Source organism: Bacillus rossius, chromosome 2 (assembly GCF_032445375.1).
Source record: "Bacillus rossius redtenbacheri isolate Brsri chromosome 2, Brsri_v3, whole genome shotgun sequence".
Lineage (NCBI taxonomy): Eukaryota > Metazoa > Arthropoda > Insecta > Phasmatodea > Bacillidae > Bacillus > Bacillus rossius.
Window position 1 is genome coordinate 103338378 of NC_086331.1, and position 27509 is coordinate 103365886.

Genomic DNA, 27509 nt, shown 5'->3' on the forward strand with positions numbered 1-27509 from the left:
AATGCCATATGTATTTCTGAAAAAAATGGAGAAAATCAACAAATCTCTCCAGCTACTTACGATATGTAGATGACAGATACTCTTTTACTGTTTTTAATTTTTCTGGGTCAATATGAATGCCCTTTGCATGTATCCACATTACCTACAAATGTTATCTCGTCCTTTAAAAATTCTGACTTTTGCAAATTTGCTGTCATTCCACCCTCTTGTCATTTTCTCAAGACCCTTTCGATGATCTGACAATGTTCTTCAAAAGTTGCTATAGCAATCATTATATCATCTTCATAAAGTGTTACCCTACCAAGTATTTCCGGTCCTAACACATCTCTCTGAATGAAATGCATAACTGAAACATTTAAGCCAAAAGGTAATCTCTTAAAATAATAAGTTTTGTCTTGCTAGGGAAAAGCAGTGTACAGCCTAGACTCAACAGCTAACTATATTTGCCAATAATTTGTAACAAAATATTTGAAAAAAATATGCACAACCTTCAAATTTCTGCAATAATTCATCAATGGGCTGGGGTGACTCCCTGTTTGGTATTATTTGTTTCACTTTCCTAGTGTGTAAGCATAACAATACCCCTCCCTTTTTCTTTTTTGACTACCACCATTGAATTCTAATATTCCAGTCAATGCTTCTCAAAGTTATTAGTTTCTTATCATGTTTTGAAATTCCTGTTCTACTGCTGGCCGTAGTTGATATGGTACTCAGGGATGCCAACGTCTGAGTAGTCTCATCAGTAGTCACCCCTCCTCGCCAATGGATCATCGACCACACTTTGTAAGAGAGGGGTCCGGAGACCCACCCCCGGAAAAATTTGAATTTCAAGGTGTAAACTGCTATTTACGCAGTTTTTGTATCTGAATATTAAATATACTACCAGTTGGAAATTTGCTATTGTTTTATAATATTTCAGGTTAAAAATTATACACATTGGTAGCCTTGAGGGAAAGAGAGAAAACAATGAACACCTTAAGTGCTATCTGCCCTCTAAAACTCACAAATGACCAAAATTGTTTTTTTGTATACATACAACGCACATGCAAACACAATGAGAGATCAAATAAATCAGAACACTTAAAACATGGTACATTACATTTACCTGCACTCACAACTAAAATATCTCATTTATGGCTAAATTATAAATAAAAAATTGCAAGCTCACCTCAACAGGAATTTCTGATCACATATTTCCGAAAGTTATGAAATAGGCCTAGGCCTACTATTTTTTTTTTTTTAAGTTGTACACTCATTTCTGGAATGTCTATATACATTTAACTTATATACACACACATATTTACAAAATCATCTCATTTCAGCAGTGTGCCAACAAGTTAATTTATAAATCCTCCTTATGCACCCCTCCTTGCTTCAACTGGTTAACAGTAGCATGCTTAGCCATTTCTAGTTGCTTCTTGGAAAACTTCTTTTTGTAACATTTATCTCCGTGTGCACCCATTTTTATTTTTTCAACCATTAAAGCATTTAATGTCTCAGTTCCAAGATTTGCACGAAAGTCAGTAGCATTTTGCCTTACTATACTGAAAATACGCTCTGTCGCAGCATTGCTGTGAGGAACTAATAATATGGTCAGCATAAGTTTTGGGAGAACCTTGTACTTAACACTGCCACTCGCATCTACCAATTTGGAGATTTTTCCCCAACATACGTCCATTTTTGGTGAACCTAGGATTTCTTGATTTAGTTCGTCAATCTGGTACCTACTGAATTCAAGCTCTATTTCATCCATCTCACTTTCATTGACAACCCCAGGAAATTGAGACATAAGATACTCTACAGATGAAAAGTTCTTCTCTTTCTTAAGATTGACATCCACTATCTCAGTGTGTTTCAAAAATTTATCCTTCATGGGCAGTTTAGAAATCATATAGTCACAAGCGACAACAAAAAAATTTCTGACAGACTCATAAAATGACTTCAACTGTGATGTAGAAAGTATTTCTTCATTTTCCCTTAAGTAAACTCTTGCTTTGGCTCCAATCACAAGGTTTTCATCTGATTTCTGATGCCGTTTTTTTAACTGTACCTCAGTTATGTCAGAATTAGTTGAAACAACTGCATCTGGTTTCATGAAACGAACCAACAGATCTGTGAACAAGGCCAACAGTTCTCTGCTAACAATGTGTATGGATGGAGCCTCAGATTGCAACTTTACATTGCAAGAAGTGAAAGCGGGTAATACACTACTAAGAAACAAAAAGTACAGCTTGGTGAGAGGAGATTTTAAAATGTTCCTTACACTTAAGAAACGAGAATTATGGCTATCGTTAACTGACTCATCTTCAACACCAAACAACTCTAACAATGCATCCCACTGTTCCAAAAGTCTGTTAATAGCATCCAATAATGACAGCCAGCGGGTCGAAACATATTTCAAAATTTTGTTTGTTTTCAAACCACACAGCTTTTGGCAAGCAACTAATTCCTTTTTCCTCTTTGAGCTTTTTTCAAGGTAATAGTAAATGTCAACAACTAATGTTTCGATGTCACTCCCCAACTGTTTTGCAGCCTTCTGGGCACAAATATGCAATAAATGGCACACGCAACCTTGAACTACTATGCTAGGATTTGCTGTTTTCAAGAAGGATGCTACTCCTTGCAAATGCCCTAACATTGTATTACAATTGTCACTGCCAAATGCCACACAATTTTTCCAAGGTATATTTTTTGCCTTCATCTCTGAATCAATAACAGAGAAAATTCCTTTTCCAGTGTTGTCGTCTGTTTCTAAAATGGAGAGCAAAGCAGTTACTATTTCTCCTTTAGAACTGTCAAAGTAACTGACCAAAATGGGGTAGAGTTTAACACTATTTTGGTCTGTACTGCCATCAGTTGCCATGGAAAACTTACCATGTTGCAGGATGGAAACAACATCGCGTGTTGTATCTTGCGCCATCGACTTGAGAACTGCAGTTGTTTTAGTACGCGCACATGCATATTTCTTAGCAATTGTAGAGTCCGGAAACATGGCCCTAAATAAATCTCCGGCGTGGTCTGCTGATGATAGTGGTAAATTATGTTCTACTATAAAACATGTAAATAGCATTTCCGCATTCATGATGCTGTGAGAATTCTCTGTCTTGGTAAAAAAACGAACTTAATGATTTCGTTCCCGCCTTAACCTTCGCAAGTTCTATGTGTTTCTTGGAAGCGATGTGTCGCCTGCAATCATCACGGCCTCCATGTTTGACTGAAAAGTCACAATTACACACGGTACAAAAAGCACTATGTTCCGACACCTCGCTGGTTTTCAAACATTGCCATTCGCGTGCATACTCAGTCCGAAACCGCTGCGCTGCGACCTTTTGTCTTTTCGTGGTCGTGCATTCATCGCCCGACATGGTTGTTGAATATTTACTTCGCCTTATATCATGACTAATTTATTTTAACAACCACTGTTCCACATTTCAACAGATAACGCAAACACAAACTACAACCGGCAAAGGCAAACTAATACTGGCAACCGGGTGTAAACAACAATGTCCCGAACTGAAGTGCGTGGCTACAGTGCAAGTAAGTTAGTCGCTTAGTGAGTATGGTACGCTCGCCGCATAAGACAGGTACGCACGTAACAGAACATCCTGGAAACTACTGCTACGAGTACCGAAACATCGGTACGTCTACGCATCACTTTAATGGCAACGCTGCACGGATAGCGACGCGCGCGCGCCAGCCTTGTGAAGGTGAACTACACAAAACAAAGAACGCAATAAACATCTTCGCGATGCCTGGCCTGTAGTCCGCATTCTTCACTAACAAATGAATACAACGTAATTAATAAATACATAAAACAAGGAACACGGCTCTCAGAATAATGTTTGTCTGCCGATTAAAAATTTACTGAACGCCAAAAAAGAGGACTACTAACTAATTTGCCGCGCATCCGTAGTCAGCCATACACCGTCCGGAGATTCGTAGTTTACATACTCTGTCCGTAGGAACTACGGAGAATCCGTAGACGTTGGTATCCCTGGGTACTGGATATGGTTTCTAAACAAATGGTTGGTGTTTCCTTAAATTTAATTTACATTCATACTTGGAATTTAAACCTGGAAAATTTGCAAATGATTTTGTGTTCTGACTGTATTATTTCTCTTAATTCCTCCTCTTGGTCTTGGGCACCACTGTGTAACACAATCTGAGCAACATCCGTTTCGGTAATGTACTGCTTTTCTAAAAAATCACACCGCAGTTCTATTTCTCCTTAAAATGTTTTGCCATTATATTCTGTAAAATGAAAGATTTTACTTTTGTTTCGGTCTCAAAACCAATTTGTTTCCCTTTTAACTAAATACACTTTCTGGAATAATCAATTAAGACATAATTTTCCTTTAGCAATCTGCCCCTAAAACAACATTCATACTGAGTGCTTTCACTACCAAGAAAACAATCCACATAACTGTGTCTCCTAATTTTATTTCCAGAATTACTTGTTTCTTAACACTTGTTTCTTACCTCAGTGGCTTCTACGATAGGTACTACTAATAGTTTAGTTACTTCACTACCCAAGGACAAATAAACTCTTCACACATATGTCACTTCACTACCTGAGTCAACTAACATGTTAGTTTTTATGTTGGCACTATTGATTTCATCCTGAATGTACAGGCAGATACCTCATTTTCCTTGTTACAAGTTTGTTGGCTAGCCTCTCTACAATTTTCAACAAATCTTCCATCTCGTATGTTATCTGGTTATGTTCTCTGATTTGCAAAACATGACACTGTGACTCAGCCCCTGTGACATTCATTTGGGAGGGATCTGAGGCTTGATCCTCCCATCTTACCTGTTTAAATTATGGTTCTCCTGTCTTTCCTGTCCCCTCTCATTTCTTTGCCTGTTCTGCTGTTGAAGTTCCTGCCCATCGGGTGCCCTACCCTCACCTTAGCTTCCTTGCTGGCATCGCTGTTGCCTCCATCTGGGTAACTGGTCATTCCCTGGCCTTTTGTGTCGCTGTGGCTGCCTTATCACATCTTGTTGTTGACCTGTGGGCTGATGAAATCTCAGTCCTTCCTCCCGCTCATTCCTTCTGTCCAGCATTTCGAGCAGTGCAATAACCTCAACTCTCTTAGCCCTAGCACCCTAAATGCAGTTCTGTACCTGCTGGTAGAAATGGTTTTCAATGTGGGATATAAACCTTTCATCTATAATCAGATTATTCAAAAATTTGAACTAAAAGTACAACCTTTTTACTTACTGGGCCATGGGGCTGTCCCTGCCTCTGTGCATTCCTGAAAACAAATATTGTAAAAAATCATTTAGACATAAATACCCCAGTATTTGTTCTAAATAGCTTCTTTGGCTTCTTCGAACATCTTCCATTCACTTTTCTTCTGCATTGCCCACTGCAGTGCTGTCCAATCCACCTTCAGATGACCATATACCTTATCACTAGGGGTGTGCGGGATCCCGACGCTTCGGGAAAAAAGTCAGGAAAATAGGCTTCCCGAAATGCCGGGCGGGAATTTTATTACTCCCGAATTTTTCGAGAAATTGTTTAAAAATTTACAAATGTTTACTAATCATGTGAAAATGTTTTCTATCAATTCAAACTGTTTTTACAACAATATTTTTTATGGATTGGTACATTTTTGAAGGGTTTCCGTACTATTTAAACGCAAAACATCTTTTAAACGTATGCTGATCGTAGCGACAGCTGTGGTGTGCAGTGAATTATAATTGTTTACACATATCTAATTGGAATATAAAAAACGTACATGGAGTACCTTAAATATTGTATGCGTTCATAAATATATTTCTTCAAGGGTACAAATTTGCAAGATACGTGAATAGTCAGTTATATAACGTTATTGCCGTCACCATCGAATACTTAACCTAAAACCACTGTGTGTCCTTAGACACAAACAAAACACATGCGCAATCCAACCTTTTCGCCAAAGATATAAGAAATACTAGACTTGCGTTACATAACGAAGCGTAACCGTTCTCATTACTTGATAGCAGTGGCGATGTAGAGAACTGTATTGGCACTTTGAAAAATATGAAATCACATAGTTTTACACCACTGCTCACGAGTATCTAAACATCTATGATTTTGCTTTGAGAGAAAAAAAATAGTTGTTTACTGTTTAGTTTGGCGGGCTTTGTCGGCTGACGTCACGTTATTAAGGCTTGTGCAAAGTATCTGTTCCTATTTTCGATACCATTGTATATTAAAACAAACAAGCAGCCTACAAATAATGGATGTCGCAACCGATCAGCTTGTTACTTGCAAACCTAAAAGTGTTTGGAAGTATTTTGAACGTCTGACAGGCAGTAAATCCCTGGCAAAGTGTGTCTCGTGTGAAAAATTTTTTGAGATGCGAGCATGGTAGCACGTCTGGCTATAAAAAAAAATTTGAGGATGCTAAAAAATATGAAGTTGCCGCTGACAGAAAGGGCAAGTGAAGCAGACAAAAGAAATAGCAGCAAAAAAAAAAACAACTAACTTTGCAAGAAACGTTTAAATGGCCATCTTCTCATATTATAATTAAATATTTGCTTTTTTTTTTTAATTTTCCCGATCCCGTCTTGTTTCCCGCGGGAATAATTTATTTTTCCCGAAAATTTCTCGCAGTACAAAAACATATTCCCGCACACCCCTACTTATCACACTTTGTTATGAATTATGTTGGAGTAGTAAGTAGCCCCTCTGTCATCCCCAAAAAATGTTGGTACTTATTTTTCAAATGTGTTCATGTCATAACAGTCAGTAGGGAACTGCTACTACCATTTGCATCACATTGTATTTTGTTTAATTTCTCCTCTCCTTTTTACCAATGTTCCTTACCTTTCTCACCTCAAAACATTTCAAACTTATGCTTAATTTTTTCATTTTCTGTCAATTCTTTCTCAACATTTATTTTGATATAATTTTAACTTATTGGATATTTCTCTGATTTGCATAAATGCATAAAACTTTATCATTAACCTTAATGTTAATTTTTGTGATTAATTTTAAAATTTTTACAAATTTTATTTTTTACTTGCCTACTGTTTTCCTCCAAATCTTCAATTTTTCCTTTGTTTTCCTGAACCTCCTAACCAATAACAGTAATATTTTCCTTTAAAATACTGATCCCTTCTCTGTATCTTCTCAGCTCAGCCTGTTTCTCTTCAACTCTCATTCAGTTACCCTGTGTGTACTTGTGGCTACCTGTTCATTTGCTTTTATTTAGGGGTGAGCCGATCACCACATTTGCCGATCATGCTGATGTCAGAAATGTGGTACCGATCATGCCGATTTTTCTGACCGATTAGTGCTTTTTTAAGTTGGTTGTAAAATATGCTCCAAATTACTTAAGTTAAATAATTTTACTTGAAACTACTCATTACTGAATACCCTAAACAAATAGGTTACATATATTTATATGACAAACTTTTGATTTAGACACTGATTATTAGTTGTTCCCATAAACTAATCTGGAAATCTATTAATCCCTTTAACAAAATCTATAATACACTGTTGACCAACTAATCATCATTGTCACACAATTCGAAAATGAATGTTTGTTTACATTTTCCCGCTTTTTGGCGCGATTTAAAATGCTTTCTGCTTGATATTAAGACGCTGTTCCAAACACCGCCACCGTTCGCCCAATCATCTGCTTGCTTTTGTATTTATCCGGTGTCGCTGTTCCAAGCTGACGTCAGTGCCCCGAGCGGTGTGCTTGGCTTTAAAACTTCGCCTGTTTGTCTTATCTATCCAAACATTATGCCGGAAAGGAAAATAAACGCCGTAGTTTTACGTATTTTTACAGTATATTTTTGAGTTTAACATTATAACGTGAGCGTGTGTAAGCTTTTGTTTGCTTTAGTGCATTTATGACTAATGTTCAGTGGCGGCCATGTTGCGGTGTTTGTTTACAAGTGACGAGAGAAGTCTTTCACCCAGTATTTAAATTTCGCTTAAAAACACTGCGATTTCGCGTTTTAATACTAAATTTTGTGTATAAACGCTGTGTTATGGCGATTTCGCGTAAAAACTGTATTTTACGGTGATTTCACATTTATCGCCGTTTAATCGCAATCGCGAAAAGAACAGGCCCCTATGCATGACTTATTAAATGGTTTGGTGTGCTTTTGTTTACTCTTTTAACAAACGTACTTTTCATGAATGTTTATTTTTTAGGAATAACTTTACTTAATTTTTTTTTCTGCAGAAAAGATTAAAACACGTAAGTAACGTAAATGTTACTTAAAAACGTCAAGCAACAAAAAATATGTCGGCGCTTTTGTGTTACGTAGAGATTTTTTTTGTCTTCAGAAAGCGGTAATCGGCAAAAAGGATCGGCATGCATGAAGCCTATCATGCAAATGACAAAAATGACCATAATCGGCCGATCTTAATAATCGGCAATCGGCATCGGCTCACCCCTACTTTTATTTCAATACAGACATCTGGCTAGCTCACAATTGGTCTAGATTACACATACATAAAAACACTTGAATAATTTTGATGTGTGCCAAGAATCATTTCAGTACCATAGAAAATTACTTTTTGAGATTAAGTTTGAATACATACAAAATTGTTTTTCATAAATAAAAGAATTTATGAATACAGTTATTAAGTTTATTTCTCCTTTATCAAACACTGAACATTGCTGTCACTCTGCGATGCAGTAACATTTACACCAACAAAAACAAACAAATCTCTTTGGACAAAAAACTTCTCAAACAATTCAGTTTATTACTTGGCCACTATTTAAATATTGTTCTTTGACAAAATCCCGCTGTCGCTTGCAACGCACGGTACAAATGGCCAAGAAACCATCGTCTGCTCGGTTTGGCCACCAATTTACTAAAAATGCTCCACTTTAGGCTTTTGCTGCTGCCTGTGGTCGTAAAGTTCTAATTAAAGTTGTCCAAAACAATGTTAATAACAGCGTGGTCCAGACCACAGGCGTGAAATTTTTCTTAAAACTAGATATTGTGTTAATTTGACGAACCACCCCTCAACATGTTCTCTCGCAGTTGCCCAAGTGACGACTAACATGGCAATCTACAAGTCAAGCTTCCTGCACACTGGGAAGAAACTGCATTCGTGACACCCATCAACCACCAGTCACACAGTAGCTTAGGTACAATTGCGACCAATGACAAAACAATTTTTGGCCGTGGAAATGGACGATGATGCTTTGTGAAGTCACCCACTAGACATATCACATGCACATGCATAAAATAAATCTGTCTCTCTCTCTGCCAATGATGTAACTAGTAAAACTATTACATAAGCCTACATTTAAACCAAGAATCATAGCAAAATTACGAAAGAAAAATGTAAAAGCATTTACAAAGTGTTAAGGGCAGTACCTAACCTGGGTTGCTACAGCCTTATTTACTATTGCTGCTAATGCTGCAGCAGCAATTTCCTCTAATCGCTGCAGTATTCTGTATGTTGAAAAAATAACTAAATTAAACTAAATCAACTTCTCCTGGTTTTATACTGGCAAGTTTTTCAGGGGATGGCTTACAAACAAATTAACCTAATTTACAAGTCTAAATCTGTTCAGTCTTGAAGTATAAGTTATAAATCCCACTGCCCCAATAGGGAATCAAACTCATGCGACTCAGCAGTTGGAGTGAACCAGAAAAACTGCACCACTTTGCTGCTGAGGTCACGAAAAAGAAGTATGGACATTTTTTGATGCAAATTTATTTTATACATTTTGGTAAGTTTACTTCCTCACTAATGAATACGAGTAGTTTTGTGAAGCTCACCTCTTTTTAACTGTACACAATTAAAGCAATTGCTCTCCGTTGCTTGTGTAGTTCACTAAGCTTCAAGTGGCGTCTCATTTTCTTCTGTTTATTCAGGTTGTCTTCCATGTGTAATTTTACAGTGTTGTTTGAACACTTTCAGTACTTTATTTCATTATAACTTTTATAATATTGTAATCTTAAAGATTTTTGTATTTGAAGCAAACTCAATGTTTTGGAGGTTACACAGTATATTTATGGACTAGGTAGGGCACACGGTTCTGTGGATAGGCACACTAAAAGCAGTAATTGAGAACACCTTCAGTCATATCGTTTCCGTTGCCGTCATCTTCCTCTCGACACACGCGTGAGTAACCTGCCTCCCCTCCGAGCTCTACTTGACCTTGCTCTGGGCTGGCTCCGCTGAGTTGCAGCATGAGGCGAATGGAAAGCTGCTAATATTTTCACAAATGGCGGATAAGAAATCTCTGAATTTAAAATTATGGCTATAGGTTTTTTAATACACCAATTTCTTCAGAAGAAAATTACCTTTTTGTCTGTAATAACCAGTGATTCACTAAGCAGTACTTTTATTCAATTTTCTAGGTTGTTTGATCCTGGCAACTTGTGAGGTTAGGGTAATGAGAGCCTTTTTTTCCGTAAAAATAAAAATTTCTTTATGCTTTTTTTTACTTCTGACTTTATTTTGAAATATTATCTAAGGGGGTGTTTTGATACTTCAAGAATTTAACAGTAGTTTACCATTAAAATTACTGTTTAGGTTAGGTTAAGTACCTTAAAAATAGCATTTGTGTTAGGTTGGCTCCATTAAAAATACTGTAAAATCATTGAACGGTAGGTTAGAAATCACCAATTTAAAATGTATAACCAACCGTTCACACAATTTCGAAGTATTTTTAATGTAGCTAACCTAATCTAACTAACTGTTCTCATGTTTTATGCAATTTTAATGTACCTACCCTAACCTTACCACTATTTAAAATGCTAAACTATTAGTAAATTAATCAAAGTATCACAATACCTTCTTAGATAATGATTCAAAATCATGTCTGAATTACAGAGGTTAGATATTTATATTTATTTTTGCACCAAACACCTTTTTAAAGGCTATTTTGGCCCTAAATCAAAGACTCACCAATTTATATTGCATGCACACATCCTAATTTTTTGCTGGTTTGAAAGAATTGATAGAGGTTGTATGTGTACACTAAGCCTTCAGTTACCAGAGAAATAATTCTTAACCGAATAACATTCTACAAGCTATAAAATTTATTTCATAATTTGGTTCCTCTTTACACCGTTACGAGGCCTTCTATCAAATAATATTTTCAATTGATCAACATTTTGCATTCTTCAGCATAATATAGTGTTATGTCATCTTGTTTTATTATAGAATATGTAGATATGATTTTTCTGAGCAGTATATTACTTTGTACTGCTCGTACTAGTGATAAGCTTAGTTTAGTGTTGGGTTGGTAACTTTGTTCACCATTACTGCGTTAAAATATTGTAATTTATTATGATAGTGCAACAACCTAATCATCAAACAAACGTAAACAAACATTTAAATAAGTTTCCATACTATTTATGACTCTATATCACCATTTGGATGCTCTGGTAATCGTGTTATTAATAGTTCTGATCGGTGGAAACATAACCATCACTTTGGGCCATATATTTTGTATTATGTGTTCAAACTCTGTGTAGCCTTTATTTTGAACAGAATTGAAAACAAACGTGGTAGTTAACAGTATGAATATGAAAAGTTTGAGCTAAGCTACTGAAATTTTATCAAAGTTAAGTGATGGATAAATTAATAGAAAAGTACTGCTCTGTTTTTGCATCATAACAGGGCCGGATTTAGAGGTCTGGAGGCCTCGGGGCAACAGAGGAGCGGAGGCCTCCTGGCCCCAAATTATTTTCGAAATAAAATTAACAATTTTTTTCAGTCGAGTGTTTCAATAAATAATTTATTGTGAAATCAAGTAGATTCTCTTAGTATTTAAAAAACATACATAAATATAATCGGAGACAAGAATTATATGAAATTAAACTTTTAGTGTTAATGAATATTTCTGTTAATATTTAACAATAATATAATCATGTATGTACAAAGTACTGTAGGTAAAGGTAAAACAGCGAAAAAAGAATATCAAAGGAAAAGATGTTTACTAGTTTTTATTTGTCGGAATTTGAAAGATTTTTTTTCCGAAGTGTCTATTGTGGGGGCCCTCCGTTTGTGGAGGCCCCGGGGCTTTCGCACCGGTTGCCCTCCCCTAAATCCGGCCCTGCATCATAATATCTTCTATGCATGTGCCAAGACATTGATAATAGTTATTCATGTATTTGAAACAATTTGTGATTAAAACCAGTTGCATTAATTGTTAAACTTGAACAATTTGTGTAATTTTAACATTTAGATATGCTAAACTGCTTGAAACAATAGGTCTTCAATATAAGTGCATTGCTGGTTCCTAAAATCAGTTTTGTTTTGTAAATAATATTGACTTATATTCAGACAGATGTGGTATGTGTGTTTGCTCTAAACAGTTTTCATTGAGGATATCTAAAAACTGTCACCTTTTTCTGTAGTGCTATGAATGGTTTTATGGAAAGTTTTAAAGCCTTATCAGCACTTTGAGTTTAATCTATTCTTAATTACTTGACTGATTTCTCCACAGTATATTTTGGATTGTCAGTAACTGAGGTATTAGTCATATCTCTGAACAATTGCATTTAATTGGGCTTCTACTGTACTACATAACAAAACATAATTTTTGTAAGAAATCACATATTCATTTTGAATTAATCATAAACTTTGGCCATTTTTTATGTAAAATATGAATCTTTGTCATTTATTTTATCTTCCATGATCCAATCCATAATCTTTGTAACAGTTTCGTGCTCTAAATGTGTGCTGTAATTGATAAAGTCTAGTAAGCCCAGACAAGTAGCATTTTTGTCAGTGTTTTTTTAACTTGCAGGTGTGTTTGATCCTGTCGAGTTGGAAAACCGTCAAGATGTAGTAGCAGTAACTCGTCGACTAGGCTCAGGCCCCTCTAAAAGAATTAGTACAGTGCATGGCCGAAAGTCTCCAAATAAAAAGAAACATAATCATCCCACAGTACGATCTTTACATTATGTTAATACTTCATCTGCTTACAACCAGCAGCAGCATCACAAAAAAACTCGCAATTCCATGTTTTCTACTAGCATGACTTCTTGAACTGTACGGGATTAATTTGTGTTAAATTATGCTGTGTTCAGAACACCACCTCCTATGACATGTCATCAAGATCTTCTACTTAATAATTAATGTAAACTATTTGATATTGATGAACATGAAAACTTGGGTTGATTTAATTAACAATCTATAAATTGTTACCACTTTCATGTTAAAGCAGATAAAGTGCCATATGTTAAGTATGTTTTAGATAATAAAAACTATGTAAGTAGTTAGGCAGAGCAAATACTGCAGCTTATATTGCAATGCATGTTTTTAAGTAACTAATACATTATATTTATATTATTTATGTGATAACCATCTTAGTATTCCCTTCTTCAGAATATTTGTCTGGACTTGTGTGTATTCCTTCAAATTAATAGTTTTAACTCTGTTTGTTGCAAGGAAAGTTATTCGAAACCAAATATTACAAAGAAAATTTAGAATTTTCAGTTAGTAATAATTTGTTAATATGTTAGGTTAAAAATTTTCCTTTATGAAGATGTTTTATTTTTTATTTTTGTGTGCACTAAAATTTGAAAAAGAAAAAAAATGTGTGATGTAAAAAATAAAGGAAACATTTGCTTTTTATTTGTAAATCGTTTTAATATTCATACTACAGAAATTTCACTACTATAGAAAATATTAAATTTAAACTTTATGGGCTATAACCGTGTCTACAGTTGAATTTTATTTTTTGTTAATGGTGCATGCTTGTTTGGATACACTTTTGATATTTTAAAAAAGAAAGCTGCATATTAACAAAATTGGCCATTACTAATTTGCTATGTTTCATCAAATTCAAGTTTAATCAATGCAAGTATGAAAATTTAATATATATGAAATTGTGCTTTAGTAGTACTATGAATTACAATTTATAAAAAAAATGCACAACTATTCAAATTTTTATTTGAGTCAAGTTTTTAAGTACTAAAATCTTGCTGAATTTCAGGTCTCAGGGAAACAACTAAAGACCAGTGTAACCTTAGTGGAGTTGACATTTGCATAGAGCAGTTTATTAAAAAAAAATTTCTAGATGTTGATACTATCAAACATGCATTCGTTACAAATTGAGAGATGGCATTGTTTTGTTCTGGTAGGTAAATTGGTAAAAAATTATAGACAAACAAAATTGCAGAGGATTTGTCTGTTGGAGAAAACTAGACCGATGAATAACATATTGGGATTGTTTCCAAGCAAATTATACAGTCTTTCAGGAATGATGGAAGTGGTTACCTGCATCAATTTAAGATAGGAAACGCCTCTATCGAAGTCTCAATTAAAACATTGTAGAGGTGCCTTGTACAGTGGAATATCACTGGATGGAGCATGATTGTAAAATGTACTACATTTAATGTCAATGATTACCTTGAAGCCTGAAAAACAGGAACAGCCTTGCCTGGGCTGCGAAATGAACTCAATACTTTGAGAGTGACAACTATGTTGATCAAATCCCACTCAGTTTTCTTCCAATGGTAATTGTCAAAAGCCTTGACTTCAAGACACTTGTGGAGACAAGATAGGAGCGTGTGGCAAATCCTGGCTGCATGATGTCTGAAATATTTGCCCATATGCAAAAGTATTCTTGTTAGGTTTTAATGCAGGCATTAGATTTGGGGGCATACCGTTGATCCACTGTCATGAACTGAAGTTCTTTATAGATTGTCGGTAATGTACATAGTACCTTAGTTTAGTACATGTGTTCACAAAGTCCTGTAAGTTTTCATATTCCACTGCACAAGGCATTCCAATACTATTTTGATTGTAACTTTTGATGGCAGCTTTTCCAGATTGAGATTCCCTACCTTTAATAATGATTGTGACCTCCATTATTGCTGAAAGTTTCTGACATCACCATGGAAACACCTGTATAAATAAATATGTACTAAATGCATAAAACCAGCTCAAGCAGACTTTACAGTTATCCTACTTGGACTACCCTTTGTATGAAAGTAGGAATGTGTTACATTCCAGGTTGGCCTGGCAATACAACCCAGAAAAATAACAGACATTTTAAAACTTACTGTTGTAGATACTTAAAGATTTTTTTTAAGCTACTTATTGATTTGGTTAACATTTTTATTTAAAAAAAAAAGTTTTCGAACTTCCTTTGCTTATTACTTTCAAAAAAAAAACTTCAACTTGCGCACAATACCAACCACAGTTCAGTCCTCCGGTCAAAGTTTGTGAATAGGAAAAGTTTTTATACTGGTTGGATTGTTTTTTGATAAAAAAAATTTACAATACATACCAACACAGTTCTAGTTGGTCTTCAGAGATTCCTGTCACTCAGTATTAAAAAAAAATTAAGTCCCTTGGTTAAGTTCACTAATCAAGTATGTTCTCCCGCGGAAACTTTTCCCGGGTGAGTGATGACAGTCACCCTGGGCCGATGCCGACGCCTGTAGTCAAATTTCCAGTTAAAAATTCCAAACAATATAAAAAAAAAGGTTACTATTCGGCCTGGCCCCAACCAGAAGGTATAAAATAATCTATTCAGAGATTTATTTCAATTTTTTCTAGAGAGCTGCCGATGACACGGCCGCACATAGCACGATTGAGCGACACCTAACTTGCACCACGCAGTTACCTTACTTCTACAAAGCCAGAAACAAAGGGAGGCAACCCCGTGGGCCAACTGACCAATAACAATACAGAACCTAGTACACCTATCCCTCACTTAGCACGTCTTCAGATTGCGCGGATTCATTTAGCGCGATGTAAAATTTACTGTCCCAGTCTTCAATAGCACATCTGTAAATTTAAGTTAGCACGAAATCTCGGCAGGCAAAAAAAAAAAAAGTCGAGCATGACACCACGAAGTTTGTTTCAACTTCTGTAAACAGATGTGCCGTGGTATACAGTAAGCCAAACAACTGAGGAAGAGATACGCGCGCAGGTCTGTCTACGCTGGCAAGTAAGCCAGCCGACTGACGATAAAAATACATGACCACGTATCTCCTGTTACGCAGTGTCGTATTTGTCATACAAAGTGCGATGAGATGCATGTAATGATAAATGGTGTGAAATATTTTTAGTAGAGTGTTATTCAGCGCATTTATACTACGTAAAGTATATTTTCTTACACAATTTTGGAACACATTAAATAAATTAGCCTTGCTATTTATGGAAACGTGCTTCAGAATACGCGATTTCGAAAAACACGAGCATTTTTAGGAACGAATTAGTCGTGCTATGTGAGGGATAGGTGTACCTGACTTTATACGGAAAAACACTGAAAAAAATGTTTCTCACTAAAAGTCTGGAAAGATACCTCACACCATCTCAAGGCTCGCTCTGATTGGCTGGCAAGACAGCGCCCAGCAAAAGTTCCAGTCTATTGCTGTTCAGTCATGCATCCACGTGCTGAGTTTTTCCAACAATGCACTAACTTGAGGCATGAAAAATAACTTGCTGGCGACAGTGTGTTGTGCCCTGTTTCCTTTGTTTTGAAACCTTTTAGAATGTTCTCGAATGTTACAGTCTTACTACTCAGAATATACCTTAAAATTTTGACAAAACGTAACTAATACACATGTTTATTATAAGTAATAAAGTAAATTAAAATGAAAGAAATAATAAAACATACTACATTCAACATTACATAAAACCTAACCCAAATTGGTAATAATCACTATTAAAGCACAAACAAAGTACTTGAAATGCCTATGCATACTAAAAGAAACATTAGTACAAAATAATTATTAAACATTCAAAAAACATAAAAACAAAACATTCTTAGTCAAAATGTTATTGGTAGTAGGGGGCAGGAATTCTGCAATGTTACAAATGATCCTAAGTTTTTGCAAATTGGTTTTACATATATTATATATGCTTCTTTCTCTGCAATTTTTTCAGTAATTTCTACTTATTTTTTCTTTATAAGAGTTCAACAATTGCAGATTCAGCTCTTTTTGGCTCCTCTGGCTGTTTTATACAGTTCTCCAGTTTATTTCTGAGAGTAAATTTGTTCAAGCTTTCCAATTAATGCAAAATAAGTTATTTACATCAATGGGTCTTACAAATTATAGTTACCACTACAGTGAAAGCTTATGTTTATTTTGTCTACAGCCTCAACGAAGAATACCTGTGAGGATACTTTAGTTGGTTCTTCAGTTCCAGGTTGTTGAAGTACTGCAGTTAGGGAATTCTCTACAGTTCTTTAGAGGGTGCAGCAAATTTTAGTGAAAAGTTAAAGTGAAAACATTTTTTTCAGTTTAATTGAGAACAATCACTAATGGTGATGATTAGAGACCCGGAAATTTCGCGGATTCATTTAGTCGCAAGCTAGAATGCAAACCTTCACACTCTCGCACTGTGTTCATTATTGGACCGCAGTTGTTTGGACACGCCCGTCTACGACCGTGAGCCAATTATGCCCAGCTAGGAGGGAAGTAAGCGAATCTGGTAGTGCCAAATAACAAGGATATAAATGTTCTCACTAAGAAATCAACCAATGGGAAAGTAAACATGGGTCGAGCACACCTATAACTTTGAATTCTATCCTGAGGCCAGAAGAATCCGCGAAATTTCCGGGTCTCTAGTGATGATTTATCGTGAATTGTTTTTGTAATGATAGTCTTCAAAACACTGTAATTTATTAATTTTATTTTGGTTCAAAGAAATATTTTTACAGGATGTAGCTGTTTCAGAAAAATCATGTGTGTTATGTTGTTCAACAGTTATATTTTCATTGGCCCACTCAAGATCCACATAAGCTGTTCTTAGCAATCAATAGCCAGAATTGTAATACATTTTGCTGACATAAACAAAGAGTATGGAAGCCTAACAAACATTGAAATTTTCTTGTAATTAATCACTATTCCTAAAATTCATATTTGTAATGTTACCACCAGAAATTTAAAAAAAAATAATTTGGGCAATTTTTAATTTCCAGCACTTCAGTTCTATAAATTTAATCAAATAAATGACTGAAGAAAGGGCTCAAAATCTGATCGACCTTAGGGTCATTAGAGACGATGCGAGTTGATTAGCCGGGAGTCGAGTATCGTTGGATTCATGCGGAGAAAACGGGAGTACCTCAAGAAAACCCACTGGCTCATGGCACCATTCTCCAAATTTTCTACTTGCAAAAATTATGGAACTGAACTCATATTGTCTCGGAGGTGAATGGTCTGACCACTAACTCTCCTGGACTCTACACAAATATATAAATGCAGAAAGTTAATTTCATTTTAATACATGTCAATAATAATAGGTTTAAAAATTGAAAATGTGTTAGATTTTATTAAATTTAATTGTTCCATTCTTGACCATTTTAAATATAACTTATGAAACCTCATTGCTGTCCGCCGATTCATTTTCTAACTACTTTTTTTAAATTTTTTGTTTTTTGGTTGTGATTTTATGACTGTATTTCATGTATATGTATTGAAGTACCATCTCTATAATAATTTTCATTTTTCAAATGCATAGTGATAAAACCACCCCAAATCATACCTAGTAATCTAATATGATTGAGGATTTGTTTTTATTTCTTATTTTTGATACTGTAATTTGGTATAGTTTCGATCAGAAGTTTGTATTCATTACTTGGCTATCAGTTGTAATTAGTACAGGGTGGGAAATGATGGAATTTCACATTTAGGAGGTAAACTAAAACAAAACTGTACAGTAATTTGAAAAACATGCTTTATTTTTTCAGTGTACTTATAAAATGGTTTTTTGTTAGGTTTTTAAAAATGTTGTTTAAATTTTGGCCTTCATGGGCGATGCACATTTGAAGCCGTTCCTTGAAGTTTTCTTCAACTCTCACTAGCATAACTGGAGGGATTCCGGAGAATTCCTCATGAATAGCCTCCCTGAAAGGGCCCTGACCAGGTAGAAGATACGATCAGTCCTGCTAGGTAGCGCACCTGAAAAAATTGCCACACTTAGAGCATCAATGAAGCTGTTTGCAATGCGTTCTGCTTGGAAACATGCCGCTGCACTTCAGATATTGGCTTGAATGGTGAAGTGAATTTGGCACTTTGACCTTAAGCTACCCTTACAAGATTATGATTGCTAAAGAATTGAGTCCAGCAGATTGGGAAAGATTAAAAGATTGTTGTAATGCTTACAACTGTGCCTGCTCGCAGTATTGTCTAGAGTAGTGACAAAGTGCATTTCCATCTTTCTGGCACAGTGAACAAGCAAATTTTTCATTATTGGGCCACTGAAAACCCCGAGAACTCCACCGACGACCTCTTCACTGGCAAATGTCACCGTTTGGTATGATTTGTCCTCTGTAGGCATCGTGGGGTCTTTTTGAAGTGAAAACTTCTTAGCCGCGTTGGAGAGATTTTGGGTAGGGGAAAAATTCTGGGTTCGTGTCACCGACGTGCTAGTGACGTGTTGCGCCAGACTGGCGACGTGCAGCTGTCTGCGTACATGTATGCGCATATGTACACTAATACATTCTATATACTCGACTGTATCATGTGCATGTTGGACTCTTTTTGGATGGCTAAAATGTTGTGAGTTCGCGTCACCGACATGCTGTAGTAGCAGTAAGTGAAGTTAAATTGACCACGTGAAAAGTTTGATTGGTGTATACTGTGCATTGCCTTTGAACACATGACCTAGGTCTGACATCACTGGTAAGTCATAGCTAGGTAATGAATGTTTACGTGATTTTGACATACCACTGACATCTGTTGTGACTAAAAAATGATGTAAGTATAAATTATATCATGCTGACAACATACTGATATAATAGATATCATGGTATAAAGAGCTGAGAAAATCGGTATGAAGTCTTCTGAAGCCCTCGCCTGATAAAATAGAAATCAAGAATTTCAATTTTGTTAATTTAAAATTAATTGTTTGCAATAATCATCTGAAAAGTAAAACAATAAAATAAAAAAAGGACATTTTATAGCCAATAAGATAGTCCAACTTTTATATAATTGCCAACTGCGTAAATAATTTTACATGTGAGCGTGACCTTTTATCCCTTTTCCCTTAAATATTTGACAGAATGCATTTTCATTTGTAGAGGCGTGGTTTACGACTAGCTTATATGAACTTGCTAAAATTTCTGGATGTAAATCGGTTGCCTAGCGTTGCGGTTAACGCATAAGACTGGCAAGCGTTAGGTACTAGGTTTGGATCCAGAGTGTTACGATTTTTTGTCTTATTTTGGATTTTAGTCACATTGAATTATTTTATTATATATTTATAATTTTTAATTTAATAATTATGATTTCATAAATAACCATCATAATAACAATACTCAAGTCATTTTGTTTATTTAGTTATTTATTGTTATTTTAATAAAAAAATTACTAAAAAGGATACGAGTGGGATTTGAACCTGAATCGCTAGGCATTTAAAAATTATATAAAAATAATAATTGTTATTGGACACCTGGTTTAATCAATAAAATTGAGGATCATTATTATGTCATTGGTATATAAAATCTACTTAAGGAATATCATAATGATGTCAGACTAACATCATCATTATGTCATTAATGTTACGTTAGTATCTGATGTAAATAAGTGCGAAATTATGAGTCAGTTATGAGTCACATCTTATGTAAAATTGAATGATATTCAGACTATAATTAATTTAAAAATTCAATAATAGAATACGGTTATTCCAAAGTTTTAGGTTTTCACCTGTCAGCAGTCCTCATGATTGTGTTTTTTTTTTACGAGGATGGTATCACTGTTACTGTGACTTCCAACCAATACTGTGACCTGCTGGAGAATTTTTTGCATCCTAAAATGAAAGAATATTATACAGGTGGCTTTTGGTTTCATCAGGATGGAGCTACAGCCTACACGGCCCATCGCTCTCGCGGCATTTTGCAAGAGTAGTTGCCTGGTCAACTAATCTCTTTACGAGAAGCCGTTAAATGACCGCCTCGCTCCCCTAATTTGTTGAGCCCCTGTGATTTTTTCAAATTGTGGAAGGCGGGGGGGGGGGGGGGGGGGGGGGGTTATCTCAAGGCGAGGTTTTTAAACATCGCCTTCAAACCCAATAAGAACTCAAGGAGACTATTCATGAGCAAATCACAAGGAATTCCTCCAGATATTCTGGGGAGAGGTGAAGAAAATTTCAAGGAACGCTTTCAAATGTGCATCAGCTGTGAAGGCCAACACTCATTTTTAAAACCTAACAAAAAATCTTCATTATATTTACTTTGAATACTTGTACAGTTTCTTTTTTAATTCACCTCGTAAATGTGGCACTCCATTATGCCCCATCCTGTATTAAAATTGAATTAAGTTAAACAGGCCATTTAGTTGGTATATTAAAACAATGGATTAAAGGTTAGTGTGGTTAAAATTGAAATTTTTAAGGGAGGGAAAGGAATTAATAACAACTTGTTAGTAAATAAAACAAGGGATTCTTATATTTCACGAAAACCAATTTGGAAAGGTTAACATTAAAAAAGTAAAATCATTTTCTACCCCTACTACATTTTTTTTTTTCATTCCTGAGTATACTAATGTAAAGAGTCTAGTAAATGTACAAATTTTTCTGCAATTGAGGTTTTTGACATAGTTGAGTTGATATTTGTCTATTTTTTGAGTGATTCAAAACAAGGTTTTGTTACAGGATATCTTAAGGCTTTTTAAAAATGCAATGGGATTTGTTGCAACCTTAGAATATCTGTAATTATCAGTATTTTTATACAGTATGGCAGTGAAAAGTTTTAACTACACAAAATGTAAAAAATCTCCTGAATAAAAGTTTTTTTTTGAAAATTGGACAAGGTATTTTATGTTGCTTTTGAACTATACAATTGATTACCAGAGGTTGACTATTGAGAACTAAGATTTCCTTTATACAAGAACATTACTTGCAAGTTGGAAAATGTCACGCAAGTGATTGTAATTTTGAACATATGCATAACTTGTTTACTGCTTGTTAGATAACACTTAGCAAAATATATACTAAATCCAAACTATTTCAGTCCCGCTACTGTTTAAATGCCTGTTACAGAGGGGCTTTCATAGAAACATCATCTTTTAAAGAAGACTCATGAGTCATCACTAGGCCTGTGTAAAAATCTTTTTTATTTAGAATTAAATACAAATGCCAAATTATTAGCGAATACGAATATCCAATTTAAATAACAACAGTGAAAATCGGAACAGCACAAAATATTTTTTTTTGCATAATTTAAAACATACATAATGAAAGAAAGATGTAAATTTGGAGTTTAGTGCCTTCTGGGATATTAGACAGTTATATGTAACATTTTTGTTAAAATATGTCAACTTTTTAAGGGAAAAAAGGGCTTAGCTAACCTAACCTGATCAACCTTTAACTAAAGTTATTAGGCCTGTGCGAATATTCAAATTTTTGAATACGAATACGAATAATAATCTTTGTATTCAATTTAATCTCGAATACTAACACTTCGAAACTATGAATATTAGTTTCTTATGAATATTAGACATAGCATACTTCTTGAGTTTGTCTTATAACAACATTCACTGTTGAGGTTAAGGTATTTCTGCAATATAAATACCTTGTTTTGATGTTTTAATGGTACGTCATAATCAAAAACATGAACAATAAACAATGTTTTAAACATGCAACAAGTATTCAAAGTTTTTTTCTTCCCACTACTGTCTCACTTTACAGTAGTGAAAAAATTGCGTGGACGATTCAAAACACATCACTTTTGTAATTCCAAATTTGAAAACAAAATATTATTTGTATTCATTTTGTCACACGCACCAGAAGTGGGGAAAAAAGTAAACATCAACAACCATGGACTACAACACCACAAAACGGACACTCCATTAGATGGGCATTAAAAGAAGCAATCGCCATAGTTTCAACAGCTTATAAATAAATAGTCGCAATCAAGCTAACACCATGTGATACAGTAGCAGCATACTCTCTGTATACATCTATGAAGAAGCAGACGTTGCTACTCAAAAATGAAAAATATATAAACAAAAAGTAAATAATGGTTTAATATTCCAGATGTTTTTATAATATTGTTGAATTGAAATACATTTACCTGGCGGTTGTTAACAACGAAAACTCTTGAATAACTATGGTTTAAATATGCAGATATGAAATTATTTAATCACCAATTTGGAAATACTGCATTAAAAAAAAATTTTCATTTTTCGTAAAATAGATTGCTATGGATTTCACGGTATTTTGCGGTCCGCAAACATTTCCTATATCAATATGCAGAGTAGCAGGTTGTAGAAAATAGGGTGAATAGGAACTGAAATGAAAAGTTTGTTGGTTAAGCTAAGTTAGGTTAGGTTAACTGCATAATTAATAAAAGATTATTTCATAATTTTAATATTCATTTTACTTATAATTATTGTAGCTGACTTAACCAACCTAATTTTCCAGAAGTTATTACATCACATGAAAAAAAATTTTTAGTGGGATTCTATTTCTCATTCTTACTATTCGTATTCGCGAATAATTTGATATTTGTATTTGTATTCAGTCCGAACTAAGAAAACTGATATTCGCAAAGGCCTACTAAATATTGATTCAGAAAATTTTGCTAATCTGAGAGTACCGCAAAATCCAATAAATTTATTGAAATTTTTCTTTTAAATTTTGCAGTTGCAAAATTATCATTAATTAAGCTCATATTAAAACCCTATTTATTCACGTGCTTTCGTTTTTAACAGCACCCATGTAAACTGCAATATTACAAACACATATTCTGCTAATGTTCTTTGAAATTTGGAACTATTATTTACGTTTGCTTATTTAGTTTTTGAGTCACAACGTCTGTTTCGTCATAGTATATACAGCAAGTAAGTTCTGCCACTGTGGTGCATGGTGGTAGATTGATTATGACTGTTGATTTATACTGTTGCAACTATCATATTCACTTCTTATGAAGGTCATCGCAAAGGAGTGTGCGTGTTTTTGTGTTTTTGTCCGTGGTTTTTGTCTTTTATTTATTTATTTTCTCACTACAAGTACTTGTAATGAAGTGAATACAAGTAATAGTTTGTTTTCAAGTTTGATATGCCCCAAATCTATACTTGTATTATAAAGCTGAAGAGTTTGTTTGAACGCGCTAATCTCAGGAACCACTGGTCCGATTTGAAAAATTCTTTCATTGTTGGATAGTACATTTATGGAGGAAGGCTATAGGCTATATTATATTATCAATAACATTAGGGATCCTTACTAAAAGTCCAATTTAGAATCAAATGCGTTGGAGGGGGTTAGATACAACATGCAGTACACGTACGAAGTGTGTGTTGACAATGCCGCAGGCGCTAGAAGTTTATTTACTATTGCCTATTAACATTGTTGCCACGCACTAGATGCCTTATCATTCTTAATTTTCCCATACAAGTAAAAAACACCCGTGTGATATTAACAACGAAGCAATCAGTACCCTCATAAGAGTTCAATTATTATTTAAATACTTTTTATCACTTTAAATCGCAAACCTAAACTATTGTTTTTTTTCCTCTCTCTGTGTTTAATTTGTTTTTTTATTGCCCTTTTTTTCAAGTATATATATTTTACAGACTTGAAACTTCACAGTAATGTTCCTTATGTTACGCAGGATGACATTTTCCGAAAATTAGATCCTATGGGTGGTTAAAACCAGGCAACAGTGGGTACTTTGTCTGCATGAGAACAGGATTTTGCATTGTTCATGCCTTCTGCGTCTCCATGGCAACAGGCATCGCGCGGCAGTGGCGTACCCACAAGGAGGGGCATGTATAATGAGCGGCGGAAGTGTGATCTGCCTGTAGACTGCCGTAGCGAAGTACGGGTACATCAGTTGTACGTTTGCTTGCACGAGTCGGGAAACCAGCGGTGCTATTCATTTTCTCTCCGGTACATTATACAGCATTGTAATAAATTTTCACTGAATTTTTTTTATTTACCATTACTGTAAATGGGAGATGTGGCTTAATTTTTTTCCATTAGTATAGCCGTGCAAAGCCGGCTGGGGCAGCTAGTAGTCAATAATTTGAATTGATACACAATTTATTCCGCTACTGTTTATGAGACAGTATAGAGATAACTTTGAATACTTTTCTCCTGTTAAAACGCAAAGTACTGTTAATATTTTTAAGTATACTGTCCTGTTAAAACAACTCAACTGGGTATTTATATTACACAAATGACTTTCCTTAACAGCGAAAATTAGTAAAGAACAAACTCACGAGGTATGCTATGTCTTATATTTATCAGTTGAATATTTGTTATTTTGAACTGTTAGTATTTGAAGTTGAATTGAATAATAATAATAAAATATTTGTATTTGAAAATTCAAACATTTGCACAGGCTCATCATATCACATTTACCTGTTTTCTTAGTAAAGGTTTGGCAATTTAGCTATTAATTCATCAAGGGTCTGCCGATTATTAGTAAGTCAACAGAATAAGCCAAAGAATAGGTCAGTCTTGAAAGTTGTAAAGATGAAGGAAAATGCAGACCAAAGTTCAAGCTGAAGTTTCCTTTCACCAAGTTAACAGTGCCTGGGTATCCCTGAGATAACCCATTCCAAATGTGACATAACTTAAGGAAGGAAAAATCCCAAAGGTAACACTTGAAGAAGAATGGCCTATTTTGAAATGAGCCCTCAGGGAAGCATTGCTAGACCACCCTATGATTGGCAGTGACAAGAGGCCAAGGAGTCCTTGTACAATGAGTAGATTTGGATACTTGTTAGATAACAGACAATGTCTTCAATGAAATTAGTGGCAGTGGTACATACTAAGGCTGTAACTTTCTGGCTCTTTTATTTGTATTAAGGTTCAGCTTCAACTGCCATGTAGGTTAGTGCATTTGTACTTCATTATTTTAGTTTTATTGCAATTCCTATGGATGTTGCATTATATTAGCATTTAAAATTACTTTTTGTCTAATTTTTGCACCAAATTTAACCACAATGTCATTAGCTACTTGCAAAATGTCAAGCAAATATTCATCATTATAATTTTGGCTTTATTTGTTATGGCATGTTGACCCATTAGAAGTTTATCTTATGTTTTTTTTCCTTCACAAATGAGTAATGCTTGTAACATAATTTCTGTAGCTCCATTTTGAAATATTTATTCATCAAGATCTGGAATCTGCAGAAAAATTTCACAAATCTTACGTGGCTAGTTAAGGAGAGCATTAGTAGTAGGCATGTAAAAACAGGCAGATTCCTTTTCAACACACAAGCCACATCATCTTTATGCCCAGTGTCCTAGTATCCCAGACAGAATCTCTGTGTGTCTGTGTGTCTTGCACTTCCTCATCGGTAGCAGTGAACTGCATGGTATTGCAACCCCTACTAGATGCTCCATAAGGCCAGTTCATCTCAAATTACCAAGCTTCAGAACTTGACTTATCACTGGTTTCAGTTAATTCACAGGATTAGTTACACCCATAAAATATGTTAAATTTTTCCCTCGGATTTTTACAGAAAATTTTATTTATTCCACAAACAACTTGAAAAATATTGCAGAAAGCATGATTCAGGTAATTCAAAAAATCATTTTTTATTATCTTTTATGCAAGAAAAAGAGATCTGTTTTGTGTTTTTAACATGCTCTTTGAACCGACTTTCCTACTGTATGCCACTGACAGTATTTTACAATATCAATACAGTCTAGTTTTAACCTGAAGTGGATGAGAAATAATTTTGAATAACCAAAAATTTGAATTAAGATATTAATATCTGGTATCAGTATTGACAACTTTTCAGAACCAACCACATTTTCTCGTACCGAAAGTGTTATTCAATCCTTACTAAATTTACTGACGATACAATGCTTATTTTTTACATTGACTGAGTAGAAAATTGAAGGAACAAGCAAGTTCGTATCGGACAAGGTTCTACTGTACTTTATTGTACACCAAGAAATTTTCTTTGTCCGTGAAAAATTTGGAAATGCATGCTAATTTAAAAGAAATAATGAGTAATATGTTTTTACGTACACATGTCTCGTGTATACAAGAAAAATTTCTTAATTGGACTGCAATGGGATCTTGATGAAGTAGAATAATGTAAATTCAATTATGGTTGTCTTAACTGTGGTTTGTATTGTTTTCTTGGATATTAACAAAAGATTTACACATTGTATACTTAATGTTTACAACTTCTGACCTGCATAGTCTACTTCTTGTTTCATAAGGTTATAGACTGTTTTTGTTAAATTTATCCTGTGATCCATTCAAATAATACAAAATCTACATACAGTAAGAAAGGCCACAAAGTCCGAGTTGCAGAAGGAAGGTAATGGTTCATGGCAACGTAAAAATGTTATCTTCATTGTTGATTTTTCTTGTTCACATCTAAAACAAATCCCAACCAACAGTGTCCATCATATCTGCAGATCAGGAACAGGTAAACACTTGTAGTAATTTGTTTGACCTATTTAATGCAAAAATTAATTATTTACTTGATTTTTATTTTACTTAACCTATTTTTCTCCATTTTATTAAAAAAAATTGTTTTTGTTAATATGTATACAAATGTTTGTTGCTCTGCTTCAAGTAAATAAAATATCCCATACTTTTTTTCCCCCACCATTATAGGCCCTTCCTCTTTGAGATGGACCCTGTGTATGTTGTGAC

General features: G+C 34.7%; 1 protein-coding gene across 6 annotated transcripts in view; it reads left to right on the top strand.

Annotated features, from left to right (window-relative positions):
- Positions 1-27509, top strand: part of LOC134529537 (histone-arginine methyltransferase CARMER) — a 202268-nt gene that overhangs the window by 84017 nt on the left and 90742 nt on the right. The window contains exon 10 of one of the 6 annotated variants that reach the window (XM_063363738.1): positions 12729-13558. The exons of the other annotated variants lie outside the window; for them this stretch is intronic. Coding sequence (XP_063219808.1) covers positions 12729-12970 — 242 coding nt within the window. The 3' untranslated portion in view covers positions 12971-13558. Of the gene's footprint in view, positions 1-12728; positions 13559-27509 lie in introns of those variants that run through there. 6 annotated transcript variants of the gene reach the window in all.